Source organism: Poromitra crassiceps (genome assembly GCF_964638095.1).
Source record: "Poromitra crassiceps genome assembly, chromosome: 12".
Classification (NCBI taxonomy): Eukaryota; Metazoa; Chordata; class Actinopteri; order Beryciformes; family Melamphaidae; genus Poromitra; species Poromitra crassiceps.
This window is the reverse complement of record NC_139632.1, coordinates 11,304,613-11,332,288: the sequence shown is the minus strand read 5'-3', so window position 1 is coordinate 11,332,288 and position 27,676 is coordinate 11,304,613. Positions and strand designations below refer to the sequence as shown.

The 27,676-nt window shown below is 42.1% G+C and overlaps 1 protein-coding gene across 1 annotated transcript in view; it reads right to left on the bottom strand.

Moving 5' to 3' along the window:
* LOC310786017 (uncharacterized protein) overlaps positions 1 to 27,036 on the bottom strand; it is a gene marked incomplete at both ends in the record, with an annotated part of 32,232 nt that extends 5,196 nt beyond the window's left edge. Inside the window, 4 exons of the mRNA XM_083647202.1 lie at positions 17,289 to 17,467; positions 18,413 to 18,579; positions 26,168 to 26,229; positions 26,936 to 27,036. Coding sequence (XP_083503328.1) covers positions 17,289 to 17,467; positions 18,413 to 18,579; positions 26,168 to 26,229; positions 26,936 to 27,036 — 509 coding nt within the window. The remainder of the gene's footprint in view (positions 1 to 17,288; positions 17,468 to 18,412; positions 18,580 to 26,167; positions 26,230 to 26,935) is intronic.
* Positions 27,037 to 27,676: the final 640 nt, after the last annotated feature.

The following is a 27,676-nucleotide window of genomic DNA, read 5'->3' as shown; positions in this document are numbered from 1 at the left end:
CATTGCAACATCGAACCGAGGCCGATATGGTAAAGAATGACTAACATTGACCGATGCCGATATGATTGAATCAGAATCAGAATCCGAATTATTTTTATTTGCCAAGATATGTTTTCCACATACTAGGAATTTGTCTTGGTTCGGTTGGTGCTCATGTAACATTGATAAGAACAGATATACGAGATATAAACAAATAAGATATATAAAGAATCCAAAGATATTATAAAATATTATAAAAGGATTCAGATATGAACAGAATTAACAGACAGTATTAACAGATATAAACAGTATTAACAGATATAAACAGTATTAACAGATATAAACATTCTTGACAGCTAGGTGAGGTACCCTAAGTTTGCAGTTTACAGAATATGTACAGGGTCAGGGTGCATCAGAGGTAGCAGCAGTGAATGAGCCTTGTGTCGACATGGTTTTGCAGGTAGGGGAGAGTGGGGTGAGTTGTGCCAGGGGGGAAGTTGTGCCACCCCTTGTATCTAGAAAACCACAGAAGAAATTGGTCATGTGACCACACATTTTTGAAGAGGCATCCATTTTACTCACTCTGCAAAGAAGGGAGGCAGATGGCACAAGAGGTAAGCACATTTAACACATTCACTGCCAGACGTTTTTTTTTTACTGTAGTTAGCTTCTGCCAGAGGGGTTTTTTGAGGATTCTGGCTTATCTTTCAAGACCCGAGGATTCTTTTCTGCTAAGATTTTGTGAACACACAATATCTCAAAAGAACTAATAGAATGTGTGCTTTCTCTGTCTAAAAGAGTTAGTTTGTAGAGTTAGTAGTTATGTAAGCATTAGCAGTTGAATACAGCATGGTTTCACCGTCAGAAAAATTATTCAGAGATAAACGGCTTTTTGTGAAATTCGATAGAACAGTCACTTTAACCATTCATTTTTGGCTCTCTCTCTCTCTCCCTCCCCCTCTCGCTCTCTCTCTCTCTCTCTCCCTCCCTCTCGCTCTCCCTCCCTCTCTCTCTCTCTCTCTCTCTCTCTCCCTCCCTCTCGCTCTCCCTCCCTCTCTCTCTCTCTCCCGGAGACGCACTAGGTTTAATCCTAGTGAGAGGGGGAGAGGGAGAGAGAGAGAGAGAGAGAGAGAGAGGGAGGGAGGGAGAGAGAGAGAGAGAGAGAGAGAGAGAGAGAGAGAGAGAGAGGGAGAGATCGAGAGGGAGAGGGAGAGTTGCTTCCAACTCCTCCCTCCGTGGGCGTTCTTCTTGGCTGCAGCGGCCGTCACAAGCTTGTCACCAGTCTCACTGCTTTGCTGCTGTCCTGTGCCTGTCTGCGCGGCCGCTGTTTGAGGAAGTCTGGATGGACTCGCTCGCTTCTTGGAGTTTTGGTTGAGAGAAGCTTTTGCGATTCTGGTCATATGTATGCTGCGTGTTTCAAAGTGTGTTCCATCCGTGATCTATTATGCAAATTTGCAATCCCGCACTGCCAGCAATCAGCGTGAAAACGAAAGCGTTTTCGCCAATCCATTTTCATGAGAATGGCTTCGTCACACTGCTTTTTGCTTGCCTTCCTCCTTCCTTGTCGCCACTTAGTGGGTCGGTGGAATGGGTTGTACACGTTGTACACGTCCAATACTTATATAAGAGATGTAAAAGGGTTAGATGCACATCCCACCGTCAAAAAAAAAAAATCCGCTGGATTTTTTTTGACGTATTAATACGTCAGTGGCAGTGAACGTGTTAAGTAAAAAAAAAAAACTGTGTTTTGCCTCTCAAAGTAAATTTTTTATGATGAAGGTTTATTGATTGTTGTGTCTGAACAATTATAGACAAGCTTGAAAACATTTCACACATGTGTTAGTGTTTTAGTAAGCTACAATATGAGGCTATACTGTTAGCATGATGTTAGCTCCAAACCAGCTATATGATACAAGTTTGTTAAAATGGTGGGGATGGGGTGATTTGTGCCAAAAGGCCTGGGTTAAGTTGTGCCAGTGCAGTTGCAGTTGATTTAGTGAATTTTAATTTCATTTTGTTCTTAAATGTTTAAATAGACCTTGTTGAAGAATATTGCAGTATTAGCAAGTGTAGCCTGGCTCTGTGATAGTTGATTTTGTTCATTTTGAACATAATTTTTTATTTCTGAAAATGTTAAATATGTAGGTCAACTGCTGCTACCGTTTAGCCTTGTTTAACCCTGTTATAGTACACTGGATTTCAATGTTATCTTTATTTTGTCTTGCTTTGATATAGCATTACAGTATATGAGATGAAAATGTTCTGTTTTACTTCAGTAATCAATGGCACAATTTACCCCAACGTATTCTCTCCAAAGGCACAACTTACCCCGCACCGGGGGCAAGTTGTGCCAAGAGACCACTTTTTTTTGAAAAGCCATATTTTTTAAACAGTTTATTTAAGATCCAAAGGGAGTGTTCCCAGTGGTGCACAACATCCTGAAATATATTTACATATTCTAGTTGGAGGCATTACTGTCAAGCCCTCACTTTAAAGACACCTCAAGTAAAAACTGGCACAACTCACCCCACTCTCCCCAGTAAGTGGCAGTCAGAGTAATAAAATATCTACAATGATAAGGTGCATGATAGTATAGCAGCAGTAATTAGATAACAGAGTAACACAATATGTACAGTGGAAAGGTATCTAATAGTAGCAGCAGAGTAATGAGCTTTTATTGTCGATATACCGTGCATCCCTATTTCAGCAATAATCTTTTTTTACTTTTTCTTTTTTTGGGGGGGGGGGTCAAGGGGTCCCCTATCCCTAAGCAATCACATTTCTAATTCTACTGGTAACTGCTTTAACATATAACGTGTTAACATAATGCTTGATTCTTACTGAATTAATCAAGTTAAATTAATAGCAGAAACAAGTAGCCTCAACCAAATTTTCAGCAATCAATTAACTGTTTGCTATGAATTTCTTCCCAATGTCCCTGAGAAAGCTGAACACATGTCTTGAATAAACAAGAACAACATCAGAAGAAATTCCCCCCGTCAGAGAATCCTGATAAAGCAGAAGTGACATTTACCTGTACGAGTGAGTTTCAAATCAAAGATCATATATCTCCCCTCTGGGCCTGAATCAAGGCTGGGGACAGTTTGGGACAGCCACGTCTCTGGGCCTTGCTTTACCTCCAGGCTGCACAAGGCACCAATACTATCCCCATCATTTGCATTTGGACTAAACCATTTTTGCGTACACTACCTGAAATTGGAAGTCCTTTTGATGAAACTCCATGGAGACCTTTCAGAGCCCAGTTCCATTTCCTCTCGGCAAATCTCATCTTCAGCTCAGCGTGCAGCTCTTCACCAGAGATGAGTGGATTGATGGAGTCAGCCTCTCCTCGGACGATGCTGCCATGCCACTCTCCACTCTTGAGATATTGACGCCAAAGAGATAATGACAAACCTCAGCCCACACTGGGAAACAGGGGAGCAGCCGGGGACGATGAGACCACTAGTGGGTGATAACACTGGATTATTTGACAGTAAATGACACACTGCTCGCAACCTATTATTCGGGCCATCGGTTCATCAGGTCAAGAGCTTCAAATATAGCATAAAAAGTAGGGCAGGAAGTGAAGGAAAGCTACACCAAATCATGAGATACAGTAAGCAATTTAAGCAATATAACCGATGGCATCGAAAAATAATGGACTGGTGGGAACATTCTCGTTCCCAACGCGCCCTATGTTGAGTATTTCTCACGATCTCTTGGCATCACTTCTCAGATGAAAAGTACCCTTTTTCGTCCTAGAAGTCACGCCAAGGGATCCTGAGAAATAGTCAATATACGACGCATTGGGAATGAGAATGCATTGAAATGATAATGTAGTACCCTTCTGCATTTGCAATATTGTACCTGCACCAGCAGGGGAAATATGTGTGAGGGAAGTCAATGAGTAATGGAAAGGAAATATGTAGTTAGGGACACAAGCTTGGCATCTGCATGGTCATCCGGTAAAAAGTGGAAACGGCAGTTGCAGATCCGACGGATACGGAAATGATCGGTGCTCCAAAAAACAATTCTGCTCTCTGAAAACAGGGGCTTCTCATAATAAATCAATGTGATGCGAGATATCTAGCTATGATATCTAGCTTACGTTTATATGGTTTTAGTTGTTTTTATTTTTGTTATAACTAAAATAAAGCCATCTTTCTATGGGCGAATGAGAACACTGTAGCACAAAACAGGTGATGTGCCGGATCTGGCGACAGGACAGGACAGGAAGACGCGAGGTTACCCATGAGCAAGGCACTCAAGATGTGCCCTGCTCCAGTGGAGCCACATTAGAAAACTGGTTGAACAGTGCAGACTAATGTCTCCACATAGCCTGTGTAACATCTGTGTATCTGTTGGTGTGGCCCAGTTGTGTGAACACAATTACATGTATTGCTTATTTTTCCACAAACAAGTCAATGAATATAGAATATAACTGATTGCATTTGTATAGCGCTTTTCAAGGCACCCACGTAGTGGTTCACATCATAGGGTGCCTTTCTTTGAGAGTAATGTATCCATAGAAAACTTAATCTCCAACATGTATTCCAGTGACAGTGGTTTATGCAGAATATATTTAGTTAACTGACATATGGTACATAGTGATGAATGACTTAGATCCGGTAGCGTGCTGTGTGTGTGTGTGTGTGTGTGTGTGTGTGTGTGTGTGTGTGTGTGTGTGTGTGTGTGTGTGTGTGTCTGCGGCCAGCAGCAGCTGGAACAGTGAAGTAAATGGATGCGTATCTGACCTGACCCTTCCTACACAAACGGACGGTACATCCGGCGTAGCCGACCGGAAGCTCTGGATATGATCGGAGCAATCAGAGTCAGAAATAGGATTGATGATTGATGATTATTGATTATTGCTCAGTAAATAGAAACATGATAAATATGGACATGCTTTCCTTGTTGTGAATGACCAAAGATGGGATGAAGATATGGTCAAATGAATCATATGAGAAAGAAACATACTGTATGTCTGTCTGTTTGTAAGAAAATTATATACAAACTAGAAAAGTGCACTCAGTAGAGTGCAGATCTCCGCCAGGCACCGCTACGCCCAACCATAGCCAAACTGAAACCCATGTACACTACCCATCCTATGTAATGTTAATGCCACAGGATTTTCGCTGGGTCTAATCTGTCCAGAATGAATTTGTTTTATCAGACAAATGTGTTGTTGGTCAGGTTCCAATAGTTAAAAAGATACAAAGAACCGCTGGATCGGATGATTGAAACACGCATTTGAAAAGTCGCTATTTAAAAAAATCGCTAGGCTATGTGTCTCTCTGGGTCTCTCCATCCTCCAGACTGTCCTTGCACTGGGCGGAACGTTAGCTGCATTCAGGCAGCCTGCACCGGCTGACAGTCTCACACTGGGAGACGGGGAGATTCCTGGATGTCCCCAGCGTGAATAGCGATGCAATTATTTTCTGAAATGCTGTCGCAAACTAATTCCACACATCCACAGCATCCGCAGTCCTTTGTATCCACATTGAACTCAGATATTCACATTTGTTTGTAACTGGTTTTGGGCCGAAGTCATGCTTTAACTTTTAAACGGCATGCTTGCAGCTTCTTTTTGTATGTATGATCTCTGTCTGTGGTGTGCGAATGAGCATGCCCATAGCCCCGCCTGCCCGCACTGCTCTGCTCTCTACAGAGCAACAGAACAGGGAACGCAAAAACACTCACTGACACACTCAGACACACGGCCGAAAACATGATCTCCTGCAGGGGCGTTTCTAGGGAGTGAAATCTAATTGGCCACCACCAGGTGCCACCCCCAAATCCTGAGGGTGTGGCCGACATTACTGTCTTTCAGAGGCTGCAGAGGGCAAAATTGTAAAGCTACTGTGAATATACTGATATCATATTAAACTAGAAGACCTAAGGCATCATGCTAGCAACCATGTCATTCTAGCTGGTTGGGAAGGGGCCTAAATAACACTCCAAATTTAGGCTGAAATACATCCTTCCTAAATGCCACACTCAGTGCCACCCTTGCTTGAGTTTGTGCCCCACCTGGGCCACCCCAGCCAAAAAGGCCTGGACACGCTACTGATCTAAAAAACATTTCAGTCTCAGCTCAATGCCACAGGAAGTGTCTGTAATGTTTCCCGGCATCGCACCCCCCCCCCCTGTTTGTTTGTTTATTTCTGAAGGTCCCTCCGAGCGGTGACTCAGTAGCGGCGAGGAACAGCTGAAAGTGAAAGTTAAGTGAATGAATGAAAACAGTACCGTGAAATTCTTTCTATTGGATCTGGCTTAATAAGACCGGGATGTTTCAAACTTGAAACCAAACAAAAAGGGACAGATGATTGATGTAGGCTATCTTGATAGTGACAATTGTATTTGTTGAGTTTGTTGATTAGTATTAATATAAGTAGTCTATGATAATTAACATGCCGTTGCCGGATGGTTTGTTACACAGAACCATCTGGGAACTCATCCTTGGAAACTGTTTGGAAAAGGGAAGACACTTTCATAAAATAATTGGCAGGTGATTTGATGAACGACCTGTCTATCACGGGCTAACTTCAACCGCTTAGGACTGCCTCCTCCTGCTTCCTCGGAGGCTGATTGGTCAAACGCATAAGCTATCTGGCAGCATGGCAAGATGGATTTCTTGTGCGATTGTGATCTCGCGAATCCGTTATACAGTATGTTAATATGATACCTAAAACATATTCTGTCTCCCTACTCTAAAATTATCAAACAGGTTGATAATCCTCATTGATTACTGTGTGGCATCAGTCTTATCTGAGACAGGCTACTGTGAAGATGCATCATTTGGTCTGATTATTATTGTGTGTGTGTGTGTGTGTGTGTGTGTGTGTGTGTGTGTGTGTGTGTGTGTATATGTGTGTGTGTGTGTGTGTGTGTGTGTGTGTGTGTGTGTGTGTGTGTGTGTGTGTGTGTGCGTGCGTGCGTGCGTGCGTGCGCGCGTGCGTGCGCGCGCGCGTGTCTGTGTATTCCAACATCACACTTTAAGAATACTTCAAAGTGCAGAGATTTGTGCTTAACAAATCATGTTGTTTTCATGTGAACCCCTCAACATTTGTCAAGTGGACTATGTGCTCTCTGGGGGAGTGTGTGTGGCAGTGTGGATGCCAGAGCCTCAGGTTGCTCATCAGTCTGATGGTTCTCCGGGGAGGAGAGGAGCAGGCCCGGCCAGCTGCTGGCTCACTGGGCCTGTTAAACAATAAGCAGTGGAGTGTGCCCTCCCTGGGCAGCACGCTGTACCATCTCCTCTCCCTCAGGGCCGCGACCACAGAGGTCAGGCCAGCCCGCAATATATATATAAGTGCCCTGAGATTTAAAGCGGTAATCCCTGAAATCCTCGGTGCTCGTCGCTGCCACGTTTCTGCACAGCGCTTCCCAGAGATCGCCTGTCAGACAGTGTCAAACAAACACGTGTTGTGTTTCTGTACAGCCATAATGGCTACCACTGCTCATGCTAACTACTGCCGTTCTTCTATTTATTCTAAACAAAGAGGAAACATAAAACACATCGCTACCATATATATATATATATATATGTAAAATAACAAGTGCACCAGTTAAAATGGCACAAAAAACACGACCTGGAGACCTCATGACAGTGATGCAGTATCAATAACTTTTGAAAATCTGAGATTTGTGTAATTTTGACAATTGGATGACAAGCACTATTTTTCTTAAAGGAACACTCCGCCCATTTTCAACCAGCTTTGTATCATTAGAACATCAGTAGTACGGTATATCAGAAAACTGTAAACGGTTTTGAAGTCTGTCATTTAATTTGACAGTTATTGAGTGTTAAAGTGTGGACCAATGACATCACTGGTCCACACTAACTCAAATTAATAACTCATTAACTCAAATCAACTCTCAATAACTGTCAAACTATTCATCATTCATCTAGTTTGACAGTTAACTGTCAAATTAAATTACAGACTTCAAAACAGTTTACAGTTTTCTGATATACTACTGATGTTCTAATGATACAAAGCTGGTTGAAAATGGGCGGAGTGTTCCTTTAACCTTGCGAGGGAGCTGGATTCACGCGAGATCATGAGATCACAATCACATGACAAATGCGTCTTGCCGCGCCCCAATCGATTGGTTTGAATCAACCACCCACCAGTGGTTTCCACCAATCAGCGACCAGAGGCAGCTATACGGGTGGGATTTAGGTGTGACCCCATGCGAGAGGGAGCCCTAGACGTGATAGACAGATGGTTCATCCAATCACCTGCCAGGTATTTTTTGAAAGTGCCTACCCTTTGAAAGGTTTCCCGAGCGACTCGTTCCCAGATGCTTATGTGAAAACAAAACACCTGGCAGCGTCGGGTTGCTCTCTTTTTGTTTGAAAATGGCTCTGAACCCCCCACTCATCTTCAATATAGGCTACATGGACATCCCATACTAGAGTAGGTTTCTGAACGGTCTGTGTCTAGATTCTGGGTCCAGAGTTACACGAGGCTGTGATAAAGCTCACAATAGGTCAAGTTAAAAAGAAATGCTGTCCCCACATTGAAACGTTTACTAGCAGGCCATTCCATCACACACAAATGCAATTGGGCTCTTTAGATTCACAAGAGTCTCCGAGAGGCAGTTCTATATCTGTAGGGGGAGATATTGAACTGTGCTAAAAATGAATAGAATACAACTTTCGCTTCACTAAAGAAGAGGCCATGCAATCCTGTGCCCCTTGTGAGACTCAAAACCATGCCTGCTAGAGGTTAGGTGGTCCTTTACACTGGAGCTCAGATGGGGATGTCACTGATAACTTGACACCGAATGGTCGTGTTTATTCTCCGGTAGCCCACCCCAGAGGGAGGCTTACGAAACGCCCGGCTTGAGCGGCAGCAGGGCTGATATTTGACTCTCTCATCAACACGGCGCAGAGACACTATGACTGCACCCGCTGCCTTGGAGATCACCGCAACCAATAAGCAATGTGAATCTGTGGGAGCGGCAGGTACTGTTATTCTCAGAGACTGTTGTTTGTGACTGCAAATAAGGAGCGATGCGTCCCACGTTACGCTCCCCGTGGGAATCGGGTTCGACGTGGACTAGGAGGGGAGCGACGTGTTACGTTGAAATGATGCCAATATGCAAATACTGATCTTGGTGCAGTAGTTTTCAACATGTTTGTTCCAGTAAAGCATGTCAAATTGAATTGAATTGAATTGTATTGAAATGAACGCACTGATTTTAGAGGCTGTTAGTGGAAGGTGTCATTTTCTGTGCGCCATATTTGCATCTTTTTGTACTCCAAAAAGTATGAATGGCCCACATTTTTTCCCCCAGAGGTTAAAATAGGTTAGGTTGGTGTGAACAGGTGAAACAGAGATTTTTTTAAAGAGGCTGACATCATAGGACATGTGGAGCATCAGAGAGAAGAAAAACGTTTATGGCAACATTTTCTACTGTGGTGTCTCATTAAATATGTTTCTTTTAAATTCAAGGCAGACAATCCTGTGTTTGTTTCGATCCCTCTGCTGCTGCTATGGTTGTTGTTGTTGTTTGCCTCTGAGCCGAACAAAACAAGCTATCGTGCAACCTGATCCATAGTCACAGCAGCAATGCACTATGGGTATTATGTTTACTATTGATTGTGGTAGCAGAGAGATAGAGTGGGAGAGAGATAGAGAAAAAGAGAGAGAGACTGAGAGGGATGGAGTGATAAGGAGCGGGAGAACAATACTGACACTAATACCATGACACTGATGCCATGTTTTCTGACGATGATGTGAGCGCCCTTGGTGCTTATGTAACCCTCAAAAGCCATCGTATAAAACGACTTCCGGAAAAAATGTGCCACTTCGGAGATACAAGGTTTTCTCAGATTCAGCTTGTATTACTATGTGCCAGTAACCCACAGCCTGGGCATTGCTAGCCTCCATCCGCATCAACGGGGACACAACCCGTACATACAGTAAGTGTTGTGCTCACTCTCTACTTTCACATGTTACACCACACGATGACGCAGAGAACAACTCACACCTTTCCTTTCCTCACCAGCCCAGGCTGGTCGACGGCTGGAGTATTGATTTGATTTGATTTTATTTTATTCGGCAATTGAAAAGCAATACAAAATACATCATAGCTTTAAAAATTGACAAGGATAAGCACAATAAAGTCTCAGACTTATTTCCATTGTGGTCCTTGATCTTGTGGCAGAGAAGAAGAAGAAGATGGCGGCAGTCTGAATGGCTAGGCCGTCACAGACAGTAAAAACGGATAAAAAATTAATAATTACAATTACAAACGATAAATATGCACATATTTCGATGAAAAACACTAGTACAAAGCAAGGAAATTCAGCAACAATGACAGCGACAACTCGGCTGCAATAACAACAACAACAATAACAACAACAGTAGGCTACTTTTTTAGGCATTTACGTTGGCCAAAAGCCAGGTTTTGACCTTCTTTTTGAAGGAATGACGGTTCACCGTATTTTTTAAGTGCAATGGAAGTTTGTTCCAGTGAACCGCTCCCCCATATTTAAAGGAATTCATGTCCATATTCGTTTTGAACCTCGGCAGGCACAGGTCAGCAATGCTGGCTCTGGTGTGGTGAGTATGAGCATCACCGCTCCTCAGGAAGTGGTCCTTGAGGTACTCAATGACACAATGAAATCTGTTTGTTGACGACTGGCCCAGATGGGTGAGTGTTGTGTCTGTCGAGCATGACGCTGTCCCACATTCTCCGCTCAGCCTTCATTCCTTCAGTGACTAACACCTCAATAACAACAAGGAAGTTAATGCCTGTGCTGCGGTGGATGACACCATCCCACCGGTGACACAATAATGTGCGTGTTTACCACCTGCTCTGTTTTGAGTTGTTCCTTGTGTGTGTGTGTGTGTGTGTGTGTGTGTGTGTGTGTGACGTGTGTGTGTGTGTGTGTGTGTGTGTGTGTGTGTGTGTGTGTGTGTGTACCCATGAAGTGGATACTGACCGTTATCATGTCTTACAGGATAGCTGGAATTGTCGACCTGCCAAAATTGTCATCATCCTGTGTGTTGTTATCCTTTGTGTATGCATTGTTGTGGTTGCTGATTGGGCACTTATGTAACTGATTCACTCCCAATATCTGATTGCATTATTAGTGTTTACCTGTATGTCCTTTTCGGTAACCCTTTATTTTACAGGTACCCTAGTTACATATGAACTATTTGTAATTACACATGAACACCAAATGTAATTACACAGTAATTACCAATAGTTCTAAATTACGTTCATATGTAGTTACATTGTAACAGACCTGTAAAATGGAGTGAGTCTGTTCAACTGTAGTTCATATGTAGTTACATTGTAACAGACCTGTAAAATGGAGTGAGTCTGTTCAACTGTAGTTCATATGTAGTTACATTGTAACAGACCTGTAAAGTGGGGTGAGACTGTTCAACTGTAGTTCATATGTAGTTACATGGTACCGGACCTGTAAAGTGGAGTGAGACTGTTCAACTGTAGTTCATATGTAGTTACATGGTACCGGACCTGTAAAGTGGAGTGAGTCTTTTCAACTGTAGGTCATATGTAGTTACATGGTAGCGGACCTGTAAAGAAGCTCCCGGCTGGGACAGAGATTGCTAAAACCCAGTGGTGGATTCGAACCACTGAACTTCTGATTGCAAAGCAAGCGGCTTTAACCACTCAGCCACGAGGGCTTTCCAAATTTCATGGTGGAGTTTAAGAGGATAACTGTATGTCAGTCAGATGTAGTTGCTGTCACTTCATAGCTTTGTTATTATACACAGAGACTTGGGGGAAAATATTGATACTTTATTTAGTTGTAGGTATGATTTTGTCCAGAATTCCAATACAAAAATTATAATAAAAGTATTGTAGATATAGAGGTAACAGTGAAACTATAATCAAAATAGCCATTCTTCTACATTCTAATTGTTAGCTTATTGTAAATGAGTCATTTCCCCATCAATTTCCCAATTTCTCAATTTGTTGGGGACCCAGTCGAAGCCCCTCAAAGACCCCTTTGGTCAGCAGACCCCCGGATCATCTCTCCCCAAAGTCTATACCCCCCCCAAATAGGGGGAACTCCCCCCTATTTGCTAAATAAATTGTATGCACTGTGCTCTAGAACATTTAGTTATATTTAAAGATTTAAAATAAAAAAAATGCATTCTAATAATTTTCTGAATTGTGGTGTAAATAGTCCCATGAGCCATTTACAGCTCATGGGGGGGGGGGGGGGGGGGGGGTCTGGCACAGTCACACTGCAGAAATGCATTCACATTAATCAATATTGCCTGTCTTTCAAGCTACAACTAACAAAGTATCTAACAAAGTCTATGCTTATAATACCAAAGCTAGGAAGTGACAACTACATCTGACTGACATACAGTTATCCCAAACTCCACAAGTTGGAAAGCCCTTGTGGCTGAGTGGTTAAAGACGCCTGCTTTGCAATCTGAAGTTCAGTGGTTTGAATCCCCCACTGGCTTTTAGCTATCTCTGTCCCAGGCCAGAGCTTCTTTACAGGTCCGGTGCCATGTAACTACATATGAACTACAGTTAAATAGACTCACTCCACTTTACAGGTCTGTTACCATGTAACTACATATGAACTACAGTTGAATAGACTCACTCCACTTTACAGGTCCATTACAATGTAACTACATATGAACTACCGTTGAATATACTCACTCCACTTTACAGGTCTGTTACCATGTAACTACATATGAACTACAGTTAAATAGACTCACTCCACTTTACAGGTCTGTTACCATGTAACTACATATGAACTAAAGTTGAATACACTCACTCCACTTTACAGGTCCGTTACAATGTAACTACATATGAACTGCAGTTGAACAGACTCACTCCATTTTACAGGTATGTTACAATGTAACTACATATGAACATCATTTATAACTATTGGTAATTACTGTGTAATTACATTTGGTGTTCATGTGTAATTACAAATAGTTCATATGTAACTATGGTACCTGTAAAATAAAGGGTTACCTCCTTTTCATACTTGTATTTATGTGGACATAAATAAATCATTAAAATATTTGCATTTAAAAGCAAAGATGTAGAGCAGGCCTCCTCCGCAGGGTTAAATGCACTTTCGGTGACTCATTCTATCGCTTATAAACCGAGTTGCAACATTAGGTTTAGATGTCAAGTTTGGTATTGTTGGAAGAGCGAAAAGCTAAGTTCACTCATTTTCAATTCAGTTTAATTTCATACCCGTGATAGTTATTCTTTTTTATAGTTGTTATTATTCTCCTAATTCAAAAGTTTGGAAGTCGCATGAAAAAGTTTGGACAATTATGGAAGAATATTGTTATAATACCCACACAGTATATACATGCAACTACTGTACATATTTTTGTTTAGACCCCTGTCGTCTCAAATATTCTGGTATTTGTCACCATGAAAAATAACCATCATCATCCATGGAGTGATATGGCAGTTATACCTGTAGGCTACTGTAACTTGTATTGAAGAAGACTCAAAATCTTCTAATTAAATGAAGAAAATGTATGGAATTTTTAAATTGAAACCCTGTTTTTAGATACTGTAGTGTAGATGATTGATTGAAGAGAGCTTGGCTACAGCCAAAGTGGCTCATGGATAACAGACTTTACAACCAAAACAAAATCCCTCTGTCACATCAGTGGATAGATGCATTATCGTAGCTCTAATACCTTATGAAAAAACAAACGGAGCACAAAGTATAGATGTAGTTTTATTTTAATCTCAAATTCTATGGGGGGAAGTTACATTGATGTGCAACACCGTAACAAACCATCAACAGTGATGTGCTATTCAGCCAGTTTTGTTCTAGTTCAGTACTGTATATGGCCTACACACATGCACTAACTAAACAAAACATCTGTCTGGCTGAAAACCCTGAAGATACTTTTCAATCTGTTAATTTAAAGGAGCACAAACATTGAAGGAGTACATTTGGAGGTACATTTACTTATATCATGAACAAATGATAGGCTTCACTTTTTCTTGGTTTCATAGCATAGCCTATACAATCCCACTCACCAAATCGGAACATCTCTAAAACAGCTTTTGTGAGATTCGGAGCATTGCATCATGCTGGAAATTGGCACAAGATGTGTTTCTAGGCTCTGGGGGGAAGGAGGGCATGGTGTGTTCCTGGGTGAGGGCCTCCACCTTTCATTCAGGGCTGGGAAGCTTATTCAAAAGGTAAAGTCAAAATGATTACTAATTACGGCTACAATTTCTGTAACATAATTCACTGACATGTCTGACTCATTAAACTAACTTGACTTTCGGGGATTATTATATTATATTATTTCGCCTCCAAAGTCCAGTAGTTAAAGGATGGCTTTACCGGGAATCAACGCACTTTGTATCATTAATAATCTAGGTAATAGCACACGGGCAGTGTTTACCTCTCTCTGGAAAAAAAGACACTTGCATATAAATCTTTTAGAGAGATTTATATGCAACGTCAAAACCAAAAAAGAAATATACTGTAACTGAATCAAATACATGCTAGTCTATTTCATGATTGACATAGCCTACATTTATTAGACCTATCACAAATCAGCAGGGTCACGCCCACTGAGTGGCAGCAAGACTGAGCTTGAATGCAGTAATCAGCCTAGATCACTGACACCTGCTGCTCAGGGAGGAACCTGCTGAATGTTTTGCAACTCAGTCCTGATTGAGGGGGTGTGTTCAGGTGGGAAAGTGACGTCTGTGCATACCCTCTCTACTGCCGTGCCACTTCCGTGTTGCGTGCCACAGAATTTTGTTTAAACAAAATGGGCATCAGAAAGTTTTTTAGTAAAAGTCCAGGAGAAAACATCAAGCCAGCAAGGCCAGCGTCGTCAAGAAAGTGCTGCAGTTGCGGACCGTGTAAGAACATACAGACGATGCTGCAGCAGCTATGGGTGAGTAAACTATTTTCATGTTACTGTATTTATCTTTTCTGCTGTTCAGAGGTCAGTCGGTGTTGTTGGACAAGCATAGGGCCTATAATGCTGCTGCTGTTCTCTCATGCTACTGCATTATGTGTATGCCTTGCACAAAACGCAGTGTTGTTGATTGATTGTGCTAATTTGTGCACTGTCACTGTGTGTGCCTTTTGTAATCATGCTGATCATCATGCTGTGTGGTTGATTTGGGCATATTTGCGCACGTGTGCGGCAGTGCGCTTTTACGCAATTCTGTTGATCATGCTGTGTTGTTGATTTGGGCATATTTGCGCACGTGTGCGGCAGTGCGCTTTCATGCAGTGCTGTTGATCATGCTGTGTTGTTGATTTGGGCATATTTTGCGCACATGTGTGGCAGTGCGCTTTTACGCAGCAATGCTGTGGATCAGTGTTGATTTATGCACGTGCTGTGTGCGTTTGCAATGCTGTAATCATGCTCTTGCTTGCTCCAGCTGTTGTGTTTGTGCTTGTTTGCATGCAATGCGCCTGCAATGCTAATGAGTGAGCTAGTCATTCAAAATGAGATATCCCCTCTCCACATTCCTTTCAGCTCTGGCTGATGGACATGGTCTCAGTTATATATATGGAGAGAGACTGATCAGGTTCCTGAGGACCAACTCACTGAGGACATTTTCAACTATCATTGGACCCGTTCCTGGTTTAATTTGACAAGGTTAAAAGCGACAAGTAACTTGCCCAGCTGTTCTCTCATGGACCACTTGCATGGTATCCCATGCACAACACCTCTTATAAGCACATAACATAAGCACCTTATGCGGCTGGTACAGTAGCACCACATTTTGGCGTTGGAATGTTGATAATATATGAATGTTTTTTTCTTCCTGTGTCTGAGCTTGAATTTGTTCTTATGCTCTGAAAAATAAATAAAATATTGGAAAAAAAAAGCAAAAACAGAGAGAGAAGATAAAGGCTGCCCATGTGCTTATAATACCAAGATTATTAATGATACAAAGTGGGTTGATTACCGGTAAAGCCATCCTTTAAATATACAGTTATATAGGCTATATCTATCTATCTATCTATCTATCTATCTATCTATCTATCTATCTATCTATCTATCTATATATAATCATCTGAATTTAATGATTAGCTGTTTTGTCAGGCTTAACTACATTGCACACCACTTAGACTGTAAATTCCTATTTAATTTCTTGGACTGTAAATTCCTATTTTAATGCCTATTTAACACTCCCCTTATTCGTGTATATGTTGTATACAGTATATCGGTGTATATGTTGTATACAGTATATTGTATATGTTGTATACAGTATATTGTATATGTTGTATACAGTATATTGTATATGTTGTATACAGTATATTGTATATGTTGTATACACTATATTGTTGTATACAGTATTGTATATGTTGTATACACTATATTGTGTATATGTTGTATACAGTATACTGCGGTGTAGCACTAACTCTATTGCAGCGGATTGGGCGTGATCAACCCTTCCGCGGGCAACGTTGCAGACAGAGTAGGAAGGCTGATCCGTGAGCGGCTGCTTCTGGGACGCGGGTCGGGGTCTTAATCGGCCTCAGCTGGGTCTACTGGGCGAGGGTGTATGATGTTCGACAGACCCGAAACACCTTACGACCCCAGTTAACATCACTGATGACGCGTCCCAGCGCATGCTGCAGTATGTATTTTAAACATGTATATGATATGTGTATGTTGTATACAGTATATTGGACTGCAATTTTGTGATTTTGTCTTAATTCCTTGTATGTAATCTCTTTCTCTCTCTTTTTGATTAGAACAATATGTCTCTGCAGTTATACTACTGTTTACTAAGTTACTTTCATTCTCTATCGTTTTAGAGAGACTTACAGCCTCTGCGATATTTTTTCCAGTGTTCTTCATCTTGACACAAAACTGAGTTGAAAGTAAATTTAACCCAACATTGCCACATATGTAGGCATATACCTGCATTGCGTGTGGACACTGCACACACAGGATTGTGTTGCAAAAAATAAAAGACAAAAAAAGTGCAAACTAGCTTGGCACAGTTTTTCAGAATAAGTGTTCTGTTCTTTGTAAACACAAACTACCACGACAGGTTCAGTGACCAGCAGACAATAGTGGCTATTTCACTAAGAGCCAAAGACGAGCTAAGGGAAAAACGATTAGCTTATCCTCGTTGAATCTCCTTCTAGTACCAATGCATGCCCTATCTAGAAGGATTGCATGCATGGAGCTGGTGTAGACATAGGACACAGTTGAGCGTATCGCCCCACGGTTCCAATCCTTAGAAATTCACAGTAAATTCAGAGCTGATGTCAACGGGTTAATGAATGATGCCATTCAGGTCCAGTCCGCGTGGGACAGGGTCAAACAGACCTCCTGTGCGCCTGCGTCCTGCTGACGATGTCCTGGTACATGTTGGACCTGAGGAAGCGAGGGTAGGAGTCTTTCTCCATCAGGCTGTAGACCTTGGCCTGGACCTCGTTGAGGCTGGTTGGGGAGGGGTCTTCCAGGCTCTGCAGGGTCCGCTCCCTGGTGCGGCAGTCAATGTTTACCTGCCAGGACAAGGAGAGCAAATAACGTATATTAAATGGGAATACCATTCACTTTATGAATTCATATTACAGCATGTTAATCCGAGACAGCTACACCGTCAGTGTTCAAATCAACACTATGTCATTGTTTATCAGTTATCATGAGTTAATGTAACATTTCATATATGAACAGCCACTCCAGAGCCACATCGGGTCTATGACTGGACAAACAACTCTCCAATACAGTAGGTGTGTAACAATACTTATACCATGGTCTGGGTGAATACCCGTTTCTGATTGGCCGGCAGGTGTGTATTAAAACCGTATAATGCACACTGTAGTCTGGCTCAAGTCTACCGTAATCACGTTCTAAATGAATCCACTCCCCAACCTGCACAGCTGTTTAATCAAACAGCACAGTAAACGTTTGTTCAACTCGCTATCTTAGCTTCTATGAGCTGAGCGGACTAGCTTCCCTGCACCATACCGTGATAGACAGATGGTTCATCCAATCACCTGCCAAGTTGCTTTTTGAAAAGTGCCTGCCCTTTTCAAAGGTTTTCCGAGCACGTTCCCAGATGGTTCTGTGAAAACAAGCCATCTGGTAGCGTCATGTTAATCATGTCTGACCTAGAAATTGAACAGCTATCAGCCACAAATACCCTTTTCACAGTTCTCTGGCTTCTCGGAACTGTGCCCCCACCCCCATATATTCATGGAGCTGTCCCGTTGTACATCAGAGGACATTCTGCCAGGAAGCAAAAGGGTTTATGGGAAATGTAGTCTTAATTTAGAGAAGCACTAACAATGCCACTGGTGTGAGATAGAGGCTACAATCTTATTCAAACATCGGTTCTTTTGTTCATGCTTACCAAGTACAGTACCTTTCTTTCTCTATCACACGCACGCACGCACGCGCACACACACACACACACACACATACACACATACAGTACACACACACACTTCTCTTGGCGCCTGAACATCAATGAACTCCTTATAGATCTTGCTGGCTTTCGACGCGAGCTTGGTGGAGCTCTTGAGCTTCTTGTAATCTTCACAGGCCATCCAGAACTCAATGTTCTCATCGCTGAACTCCGTCTTGAGAAATGTCCGGAAGGCAGCCAGCCCATCTGGGAAGGAGAAATGAGGTTAGGTCTTAGCGAGGACGAGTTGAAGCAGCAACAGCAGTTCAAAAAGGGCTATTGATATCGCAGCATGCCACCCCTTTCTGGACACCCTCTCTTCCAGGGATGTGCTTGTCAAGCGTGGCGCAGCTGGATTGTGTGATACCAGAGATGCTCACTTTCATTTTTTCGCAAGTCCAAGTCAAGTCTCTCTTATATGGATGAGTGTTATGCCGTCCTGTCTGCTTAGAACACTGCATAGCTAAAACTCAGGAATTCAAAGCATGTACTGTATTATCCTCACACCTTCATTAGCATACACTATCAGCATGGATTAGCTGGCATTATTATTAGTAGACATTCCCTTAATGTTAATGTTATTAATAATAATAATAATAATAAAGATTGTCTCGAATCTCAAGTCTTTTGAGGACGAGTCTCAAGTCAAGTCTTACAGTAAGTCACTGTGTGTGCGACTTAAGTGTTACTGTTCACCCTATATTTCATGTACATTCAATGTAAACTCTTATCTAACTCTGACTGTAAATTCATGTAAATCCACTGCCTATTTAACGTATATTTAACTCAGTCTGTAAATCTCATGTAAATCCAACGTAAATTCATATTTATCATCCACAGAACACTTCACCACTCATGTACATATTGTATATATTGACTCGATTTGATTCAATTTGATTGCACTTGCAACCTTGCGATTGCCGTTAGTTATCTTCCTATTTCTTATCCCTGTATATTACGCTGCATACAGACACTAAGACAAATTCCTCGTATGTAACTTGCATACTGTGGCAATAAAAGTGATTCTGATTCTGATTCTGATATGCTCGTGCCGTCCCAAAGTGGGTCACCCTCTTGTTCCTGGGAAACAGGAAATGGCTCCCACCATTAGAGCACAAACAGGCTCCTCCCACCCAGCCTGTTTTCTTTCTGTCTTCATCAGTCAAGATAAGTCATCAATTAGTAGCGTGCCCCCCCCCATGCATGCTCACACAGTGGGAGGGCATGTTTTTCTATTGGCCCGTGTCACCATGACATGTTATTTGCAGCCCTCTCTCTTCTGCTGCCTGTGTTGTTTATTTAGCCTAATAGATGTGGGCAGACGAGAGCATCGTCCATCAGTGCATATGCATCAACATTACTCACACGGCCAGATAGGCTACACACAGGCACAGGTAAGGAGGAGTGCACGGAGAAAAACATGGACACACACGAGGCTTGCACATGCACAGGCAAGCTTACACACACGCACGCACGCATGCACGCGCGCGCGCACACACACACATACACAAACACTCACTGGACTGGTGTTTTGAAAATCCCCACATGGATGGTTGTGGTAATACAAATGCAAAATAGATGCCGCAGGCAAGCTTCTACAGGGCCCCCTTGTGTCCAATTGACTTTCCAGGAAGGTAATGATTTTCTAATTAATGAGACACATTGGTTTATCAGGTATCCTGGTTTCCCTGTAAGGACCGGGGACATTCACAGAAATGTAAGACAGACACAAGTTTTGTGATACTGAAACAAAATAGATCCAACAAATTAATGTACCGTTAGTCATTTGGATGCCTTAGCCACTATACCTGTGCTTAACGTTTTATGTGTGTGTGCTTTACCAATAACAGGGTGTTTCTGCCGCTGTGTCTTTAAGGCTCATTAAGATTAACGACCCCTCTGTTCTTATTGGCTAACCGTTTCAAGAGTGAAATGTGAGACACCGCAGCGCGGCAGCTACAGTACAGGTAGGGAAAACTCTCTGGTAATAAACAACAACAACAACCGCTCAACGGCTTTGGGAAAAACAACAACAACAACAACATCATTACTCTAGTTTACTCATCAGAATTTTTTTTAAACCATTGAGAGAATTTGCACATTTACTTTCGTTAGGGATCGTGTTCCACTCCTCTCCCCCGGTATAGAGGAATGTACGTCTCCCATCTTTGCTTTTCAGATCGGGTAGTTTCAAGTTCGCTATGCTAGCTCTCATGTTCAGGCAATGAGTGTCCCGAACAAACTGGAAGTACTTAGTAAAATAGTTTGGACAGAGATCACGCAATATTTTATAGGCCATGATAAGTTTTAGCTGTTGAACTCTACCTTCAACGGGGAGCCAATTTAACTCTTGGGGAGACTATTCATCAGACCAGATTATTCATCAGACCAGAGGGAAAGAGCATCTCCTACCAGTCCTCCAACACCACTTCCAGTACCAGTCTCCTATCCTCCTATCCAAGGAGTATCCTAGGCCAGCTGGCCTGCTTAGCTTCCCCAGGACAGCCAGTAATCTAATGCAGGCGCCCCTGGTGCTGACAAAATAACTAAATATCTATCACTTTCTTCTCATTTTTTATTTTAAAATCGTCAATAACGTCAAACATTACTGTTAGTATGGATAGTTGTTTGTACGGTGTCAGGAAAGTCACTTTTGACCGATAGTAGGAAGCATCCTAACTGAATGGAATCGGGACTGCTGGCTAGCAGCCTCTGGGGGAATCTTGACGAATCTGCGCGAGCTCATGTTTTGCTCTGGCAGATGCATTTGTGAATCGGTCTGGTCATGTCAGGCTGCAATAGGCAAGTCGAGCTCAAGCTTCAATTATACTTCAACGCAACCCTCGAGTTGACAGCTAGACATATTCATTCATAGTCATATTTGAATGTCAGCTCAGACACACACACACACACACACACACACACACACACAAACACACAAACACACAGAGTTGCCACTGCCATCCTCCATTTCACGGAATTTGAAGTTCAGGAAGTGCAGGATGGCAGCGGAAAACGCCACCTGGCTGCCCCCGGCGCACGGTGCTACTTTGAGGATATCTGAAGCGACTTATTTTTCTGTCACCTACATTCAAACGGGGTACCTAATTAAGCAGGTACCTACTTAGGTGATAGGCAGCTTCCTTGCGTTTCATACACGGCCATAGTTGATGTTGGTGTCTAACCCATACAGTTAATTAATGATTTCAAATAACACTTCAGCTGTGTTCACACCGAGATATTTATTTTTCTCCCTGTCGCTCGATTCAACCCATTGGAATCGCTCTGTTGCTCTGTTTAAATCGCTTGTCAACTGGCACAAGAATTGACTGGGGGCTAACGTTAGACAGGAATCAGGATGAAAACGCAATGTCATGATGTTTGTCCACTACGAGCCACCGTATTTGTTTACAAGCTAAGCCTATCAGCGTGCTCCTAACGCAAGCTTGTGGGTCTATACCGGTAGTACAGACTTCACTTCATGTCAGCTGTCAGCCTGTCAATCCGGTTTGTTGCCACACTAATAAACCAGCGGTTTGTTCCAAGCCAGTGTGATCCTTGACTCACACGTCAGCCAATCAGCGTTGGGCGGCAAGCGACTTTTGCCAGCGAAATTTCGCTCGAGTTGGGATATTTCATCTCGGGCAACGAGCGAATTTTCACCCTATCGCTCTGTCTCTGTCGCTCGGACGCCCAGCGATTTTTCTCCCGGGCGAATATACACTCAATCGCTCGTTTGCATTGACTTTGTATGTAAACTCGATGCCAGCGAAAAACTTTAATAGGTCGGTGTGAACGCACCTTTATCCTTAAGTATTGCCTCCTGCATTAGTTGATTAAGGTACACTGTGATGTGAAAGTAAAGGGACATAATGAATTGCTGCACAACCACCCTTTCCTTCATTCTCCTCTCTGCATTGATTTAAACTGATTACAGTTTAAATCAATGTATGATTTGCAATTTAACTGACACTGTTATGCAGAGTGACATAATACACTGCATTTTAAAGGCATTTCTTCTAGTTTAGCTCATAGAACGTATGTGTACATGGCATGTCCAGCCTCAGGACACAGCCAACAGTGCAATCAGCTTGACAAAGTTATAGGACTGACAGCAGCATGCGGGCCACTCTCCATCTGAAATCAAATTAGGCCCATTGTGAATGCAAGGATGGGGTCCATCTCCTGAGTACATGCTGTACCATGTTCCTAATCTTCCTATTGCTTTGACATTACGTGTGTGTGTGTGTGTGTGTGTGTGTGTGTGTGTGTGTGTGTGTGTGTGTGTGTGTGTGTGTGTGTGTGTGTGTGTGTGTGTGTGGTCGACTGCAATAGGATACCCAGGTGTATTACAATACGATGCTTCCTTGTGCCCGGGGGATTCTATCCTTGGAACTATCAAATCTTATGTCTTTTTTTTAATGCTCCCCTGTCAAACTAATGTGTTCTCTCATAGCCTTGATCTGAACACAACAGATAATGTTCTTGCGAGTACAGGATGTTTACGGCTTCCTTTGGGTCAGGGCTAGTTGTCACTGACTCTATTGTCAGCACAGTGTTTGCTACGGTGGAGTTAATCACTTGGTTGAGGGTCTCTAGGAGATATGAAAAAAGTGCACTCTGGTTTTATTCTATTACCCAATTCAAGTAATAGGTTACTTTACATCACTACCGACCATATTCCAGAGCATACCGTGCTTTGTTCGATGTTTGAATGTGTATATATTCCTACCTAGTCAGCCAGTCGTTCCCATTCATTTCAGTACAGTATGAGACACTTGCTTGAGATAATTCATCACAGGGAATGTCCCGCAGGGGTTTATTTTCGTCAGTTATTTGATCATTTAGTTAAATGTCTGCCTTGATGCAAAGCTCCGACATCCAGGGCTTGAAGGTTGGCTGCAAACAGCATTGCCCTCATGCGCTATTAGTCGGAAAAACAAACCCACAAGCCAAACAATAAGCAAATTATGAACATCATGAAAATGATGATGTGGATTTGGCTTTGTTATGAAGTTATAGTTTCTCTAACTCAAGTGAAAGAGATGCACACAACAAAATATACATCTCTGAAGAAAAGAATGTTGGACTTTAAATTTAAACGTCCATGATGTCTAAACCCGGCGCAGCAGATATGCATGCGCAGTTATTACATAATGTGGTGTTACAAGGCTGTTTTTTTATCTCTCTCCCATAAACCAGTTTCATAGCTCGCCGCTCGCGTATGTAATTCCAAATAAGTTTGACACAAAATAAATATATCATTGGCACAAAAGAGGCTGTCCTGTTTCCTGCACACAGTCTGTAGTGAAGCAGCCAACTTTGGCCCAGAGATTTCACAATGTCCTACACTACAGTAGTACTGAACCTAAACACAATGTCCTACACTACAGTAGTACTGAACCTAAACACAATGTCCTACACTACAGTAGTACTGAACGTAAACACAATGTCCTACACTACAGTAGTACTGAACCTAAACACAATGTCCTACACTACAGTAGTACTGAACCTAAACACAATGTCCTACACTACAGTAGTACTGAACCTAAACACAATGTCCTACACTACAGTAGTACTGAACCTAAACACAATGTCCTACACTACAGTAGTACTGAACGTAAACACAATGTCCTACACTACAGTAGTACTGAACCTAAACACAACAATGTCCTACACTACAGTAGTACTGAACCTAAACACAATGTCCTACACTACAGTAGTACTGAACCTAAACACAACAATGTCCTACACTACAGTAGTACTGAACCTAAACACAATGTCCTACACTACAGTAGTACTGAACCTAAACACAATGTCCTACACTACAATAGTACTGAACCTAAACACAATGTCCTACACTACAGTAGTACTGAACCTAAACACAACAATGTCCTACACTACAGTAGTACTGAACATAAACACAACAATGTCCTACACTACAGTAGTACTGAACCTAAACACAATGTCCTACACTACAGTAGTACTGAACCTAAACACAATGTCCTACACTACAGTAGTACTGAACCTAAACACAATGTCCTACACTACAGTAGTACTGAACCTAAACACAATGTCCTACACTACAGTAGTCCTGGACCTAAACACAATGTCCTACACTACAGTAGTACTGGACCTAAACACAATGTCCTACACTACAGTATTACTGAACCTAAACACAATGTCCTACACTACACCAGTACTGAACCTAAACACAATGTCCTACACTATAGTAGTACTGAACCTAAACACAATGTCCTACACTACAGTAGTACTGAACCTAAACACAATGTCCTACACTATAGTAGTACTGAACCTAAACACAATGTCCTACACTACAGTAGTACTGAACCTAAACACAATGTCCTACACTACAGTAGTACTGAACCTAAACACAATGTCCTACACTACAGTAGTACTGAACTAAACACAATGTCCTACACTACAGTAGTACTGAACCTAAACACAATGTCCTACACTATAGTAGTACTGAACCTAAACACAATGTCCTACACTACAGTAGTCCTGGACCTAAACACAATGTCCTACACTACAGTAGTACTGAACCTAAACACAATGTCCTACACTACAGTAGTACTGAACTAAACACAATGTCCTACACTACAGTAGTACTGAACCTAAACACAATGTCCTACACTATAGTAGTACTGAACCTAAACACAATGTCCTACACTACAGTAGTACTGGACCTAAACACAATGTCCTACACTACAGTATTACTGAACCTAAACACAATGTCCTACACTACACCAGTACTGAACCTAAACACAATGTCCTACACTACAGTAGTACTGGACCTAAACACAATGTCCTACACTACAGTATTACTGAACCTAAACACAATGTCCTACACTACACCAGTACTGAACCTAAACACAATGTCCTACACTATAGTAGTACTGAACCTAAACACAATGTCCTACACTACAGTAGTACTGAACCTAAACACAATGTCCTACACTATAGTAGTACTGAACCTAAACACAATGTCCTACACTATAGTAGTACTGAACCTAAACACAATGTCCTACACTATAGTAGTACTGAACCTAAACACAATGTCCTACACTATAGTAGTACTGAACCTAAACACAATGTCCTACACTACAGTAGTACTGAACCTAAACACAAGCATTATACAGGCAAATAGTGTTTTTAATAGTAGACAAGTGCTGCTTTTAATCAAACAGCGGGCAGAGCCAATGGTCAGTATTTATTGCAATTTTATGATTATTATATAAAAAAATCACTAGTGGATGTGCTCAGAATTTAATTTTGTCTGCTCTCTTGAGCTCAAGAGAATGCTTCACACTGCCTGTTTGTGCATGTGTGTGCATGCAAGTGGTGTGTGTGTGTGAGGTGTGTGTGTGTGCGCGCGCGCGCACATGCGTGTGTGTGTGTGTGCGCACGTGCGTGTGTGTGTGTGTGTGTGTGTGTGCGCACACGTGCGTGTGTGTAATCTAGCACGTGTGCATGTGGTCCAAGGGGAAGGTCACAGTGAAGTATGTGACTCATTATGCAGTAGGGAGTCCTCACTAGCAGACCCGAGACCTTTACAGAAGATGGCGGGCTCACAGGGAGGAAAAGGACTTTGGGGGATGGTAGAAAAATAGAAACTATTAAAGAAACAAGAAGGCAATATTTCACCACTACATTTATGTGGTCTTAATTTGTCTCAGCGATGATGGCTGGTGATGACTTTGGCAGTGCCCTCTCTCTTTCCGGTATCTCTGATAATGAACAAACAAACAAAAAAACAACAACGGCCACTTACATTTGTGTGAGAGGAGGAGATCAAACGATTCGGACCATCGGACTACCTCATCCGTGGACAGTCTGATGGAGAGAGAGCGGAGAGGAAGTGTCTGAGATGCTATCAAAGCACCATGGCTCCATGCATATTTCATGCAAGGTGGTATTAGTGAAGGGCAACTGAGCTGTTTACGGTGTGGGTGTATAGATCGGCTCGCGCACGCATTGTGATTGGCTGTAGGCTACTGTATGTCGGGCACGTGGGTTTAACATGCCCGTATCTCCCTCCACTTACAGAGTGATGCAGAGGAGATGGAAGAGCAATAAAAACGATCTTCTTCCAAACTAGACTTCTTACATTATTTTATTTAACCTTTATTTAACCAGGCAAGTCATTAAGAACAAATTCTTATTTACAATGGCGACCTGGCCAAAGACTCTTGAGCGGTGGTAGAAGCCAGATGACATAGCCTACTTTACTTCCTGCTTTTACCACCTCAAAATGGTTGCTGTGAAATGGGTCTATACACAGACAGTATTGTTATTATTATTATTGTTATTATCATTATCATTATCATTATTATTATTATATTTTGGGGGGGGGGGTCAAAATCATGTCACACAGAGGAAAATGTTTCTCTGTTGGTTTAAAAATGTCTCTTAGTTCACTTAGTTGTTATAATTTGTGATTATGATAAGTGTCTCGATGAGGAAAAAAATAACAGACACAAATTCTTTCATGTTAACCCTTTAAATGTAACAGCAGTTCAGCCCAGTTTGTCAGACTCACTTTAGACACCTGGCTGTCGTTTCGTGGGCGGGAGGCAGGAACTCTGAGAAATCAGTGTAGGAGTCAGATTTGTTGGACAGGCAGCCTAGTCTGGTCTTCATGGTGCTCGCGCCCTGCAGGAGAAAAACAAACAAAACTTACAGTTTTGCTCTCATTAATATACAGTACTGACAATTATGCAATGGCAATATCGAAGCAATACCTCAACAAGGAATACATGTGTATATTGTGGTGCATGTATGCCGTCGGGTTAGGGTTATCGGCGCTTCTCTCTCCACATAAACACAACCTCGAACACAGAACACAGCAAAACAATGTCCCATCACTAAAATACCCACAGGGCGCAGCGTCTCTCAACATAAACACACTGCCACACTATTATATGGGCCAGAAGTGATAATTCTGAGGGGAAACGTTTGTATAATTATATAATCTTTTTTTTATGAAATGGCTGCGTTATTAAGAGACTTGCTGCCACCAGTTAGAATTGGCGGAGCCTGCGGGAAAAGAGTGCATATCGCCACCTATTGTAGCGGAGGCAATATGATTCCATCAAAAAAATCGATTTCCCACGCGTGCGTGTATACTGGGACAAGGACAGTAGTCCGAGTAAATAGCCTAATCAAGCTATAACCATAGCTCGACCTAACTGTGCATGTAAACGTACTGAATGTGGACTTGAGACAGACAATGGAGGCACACGGTAATGCCAGGTGTAAAGGGGGCATAACTGTATGAATA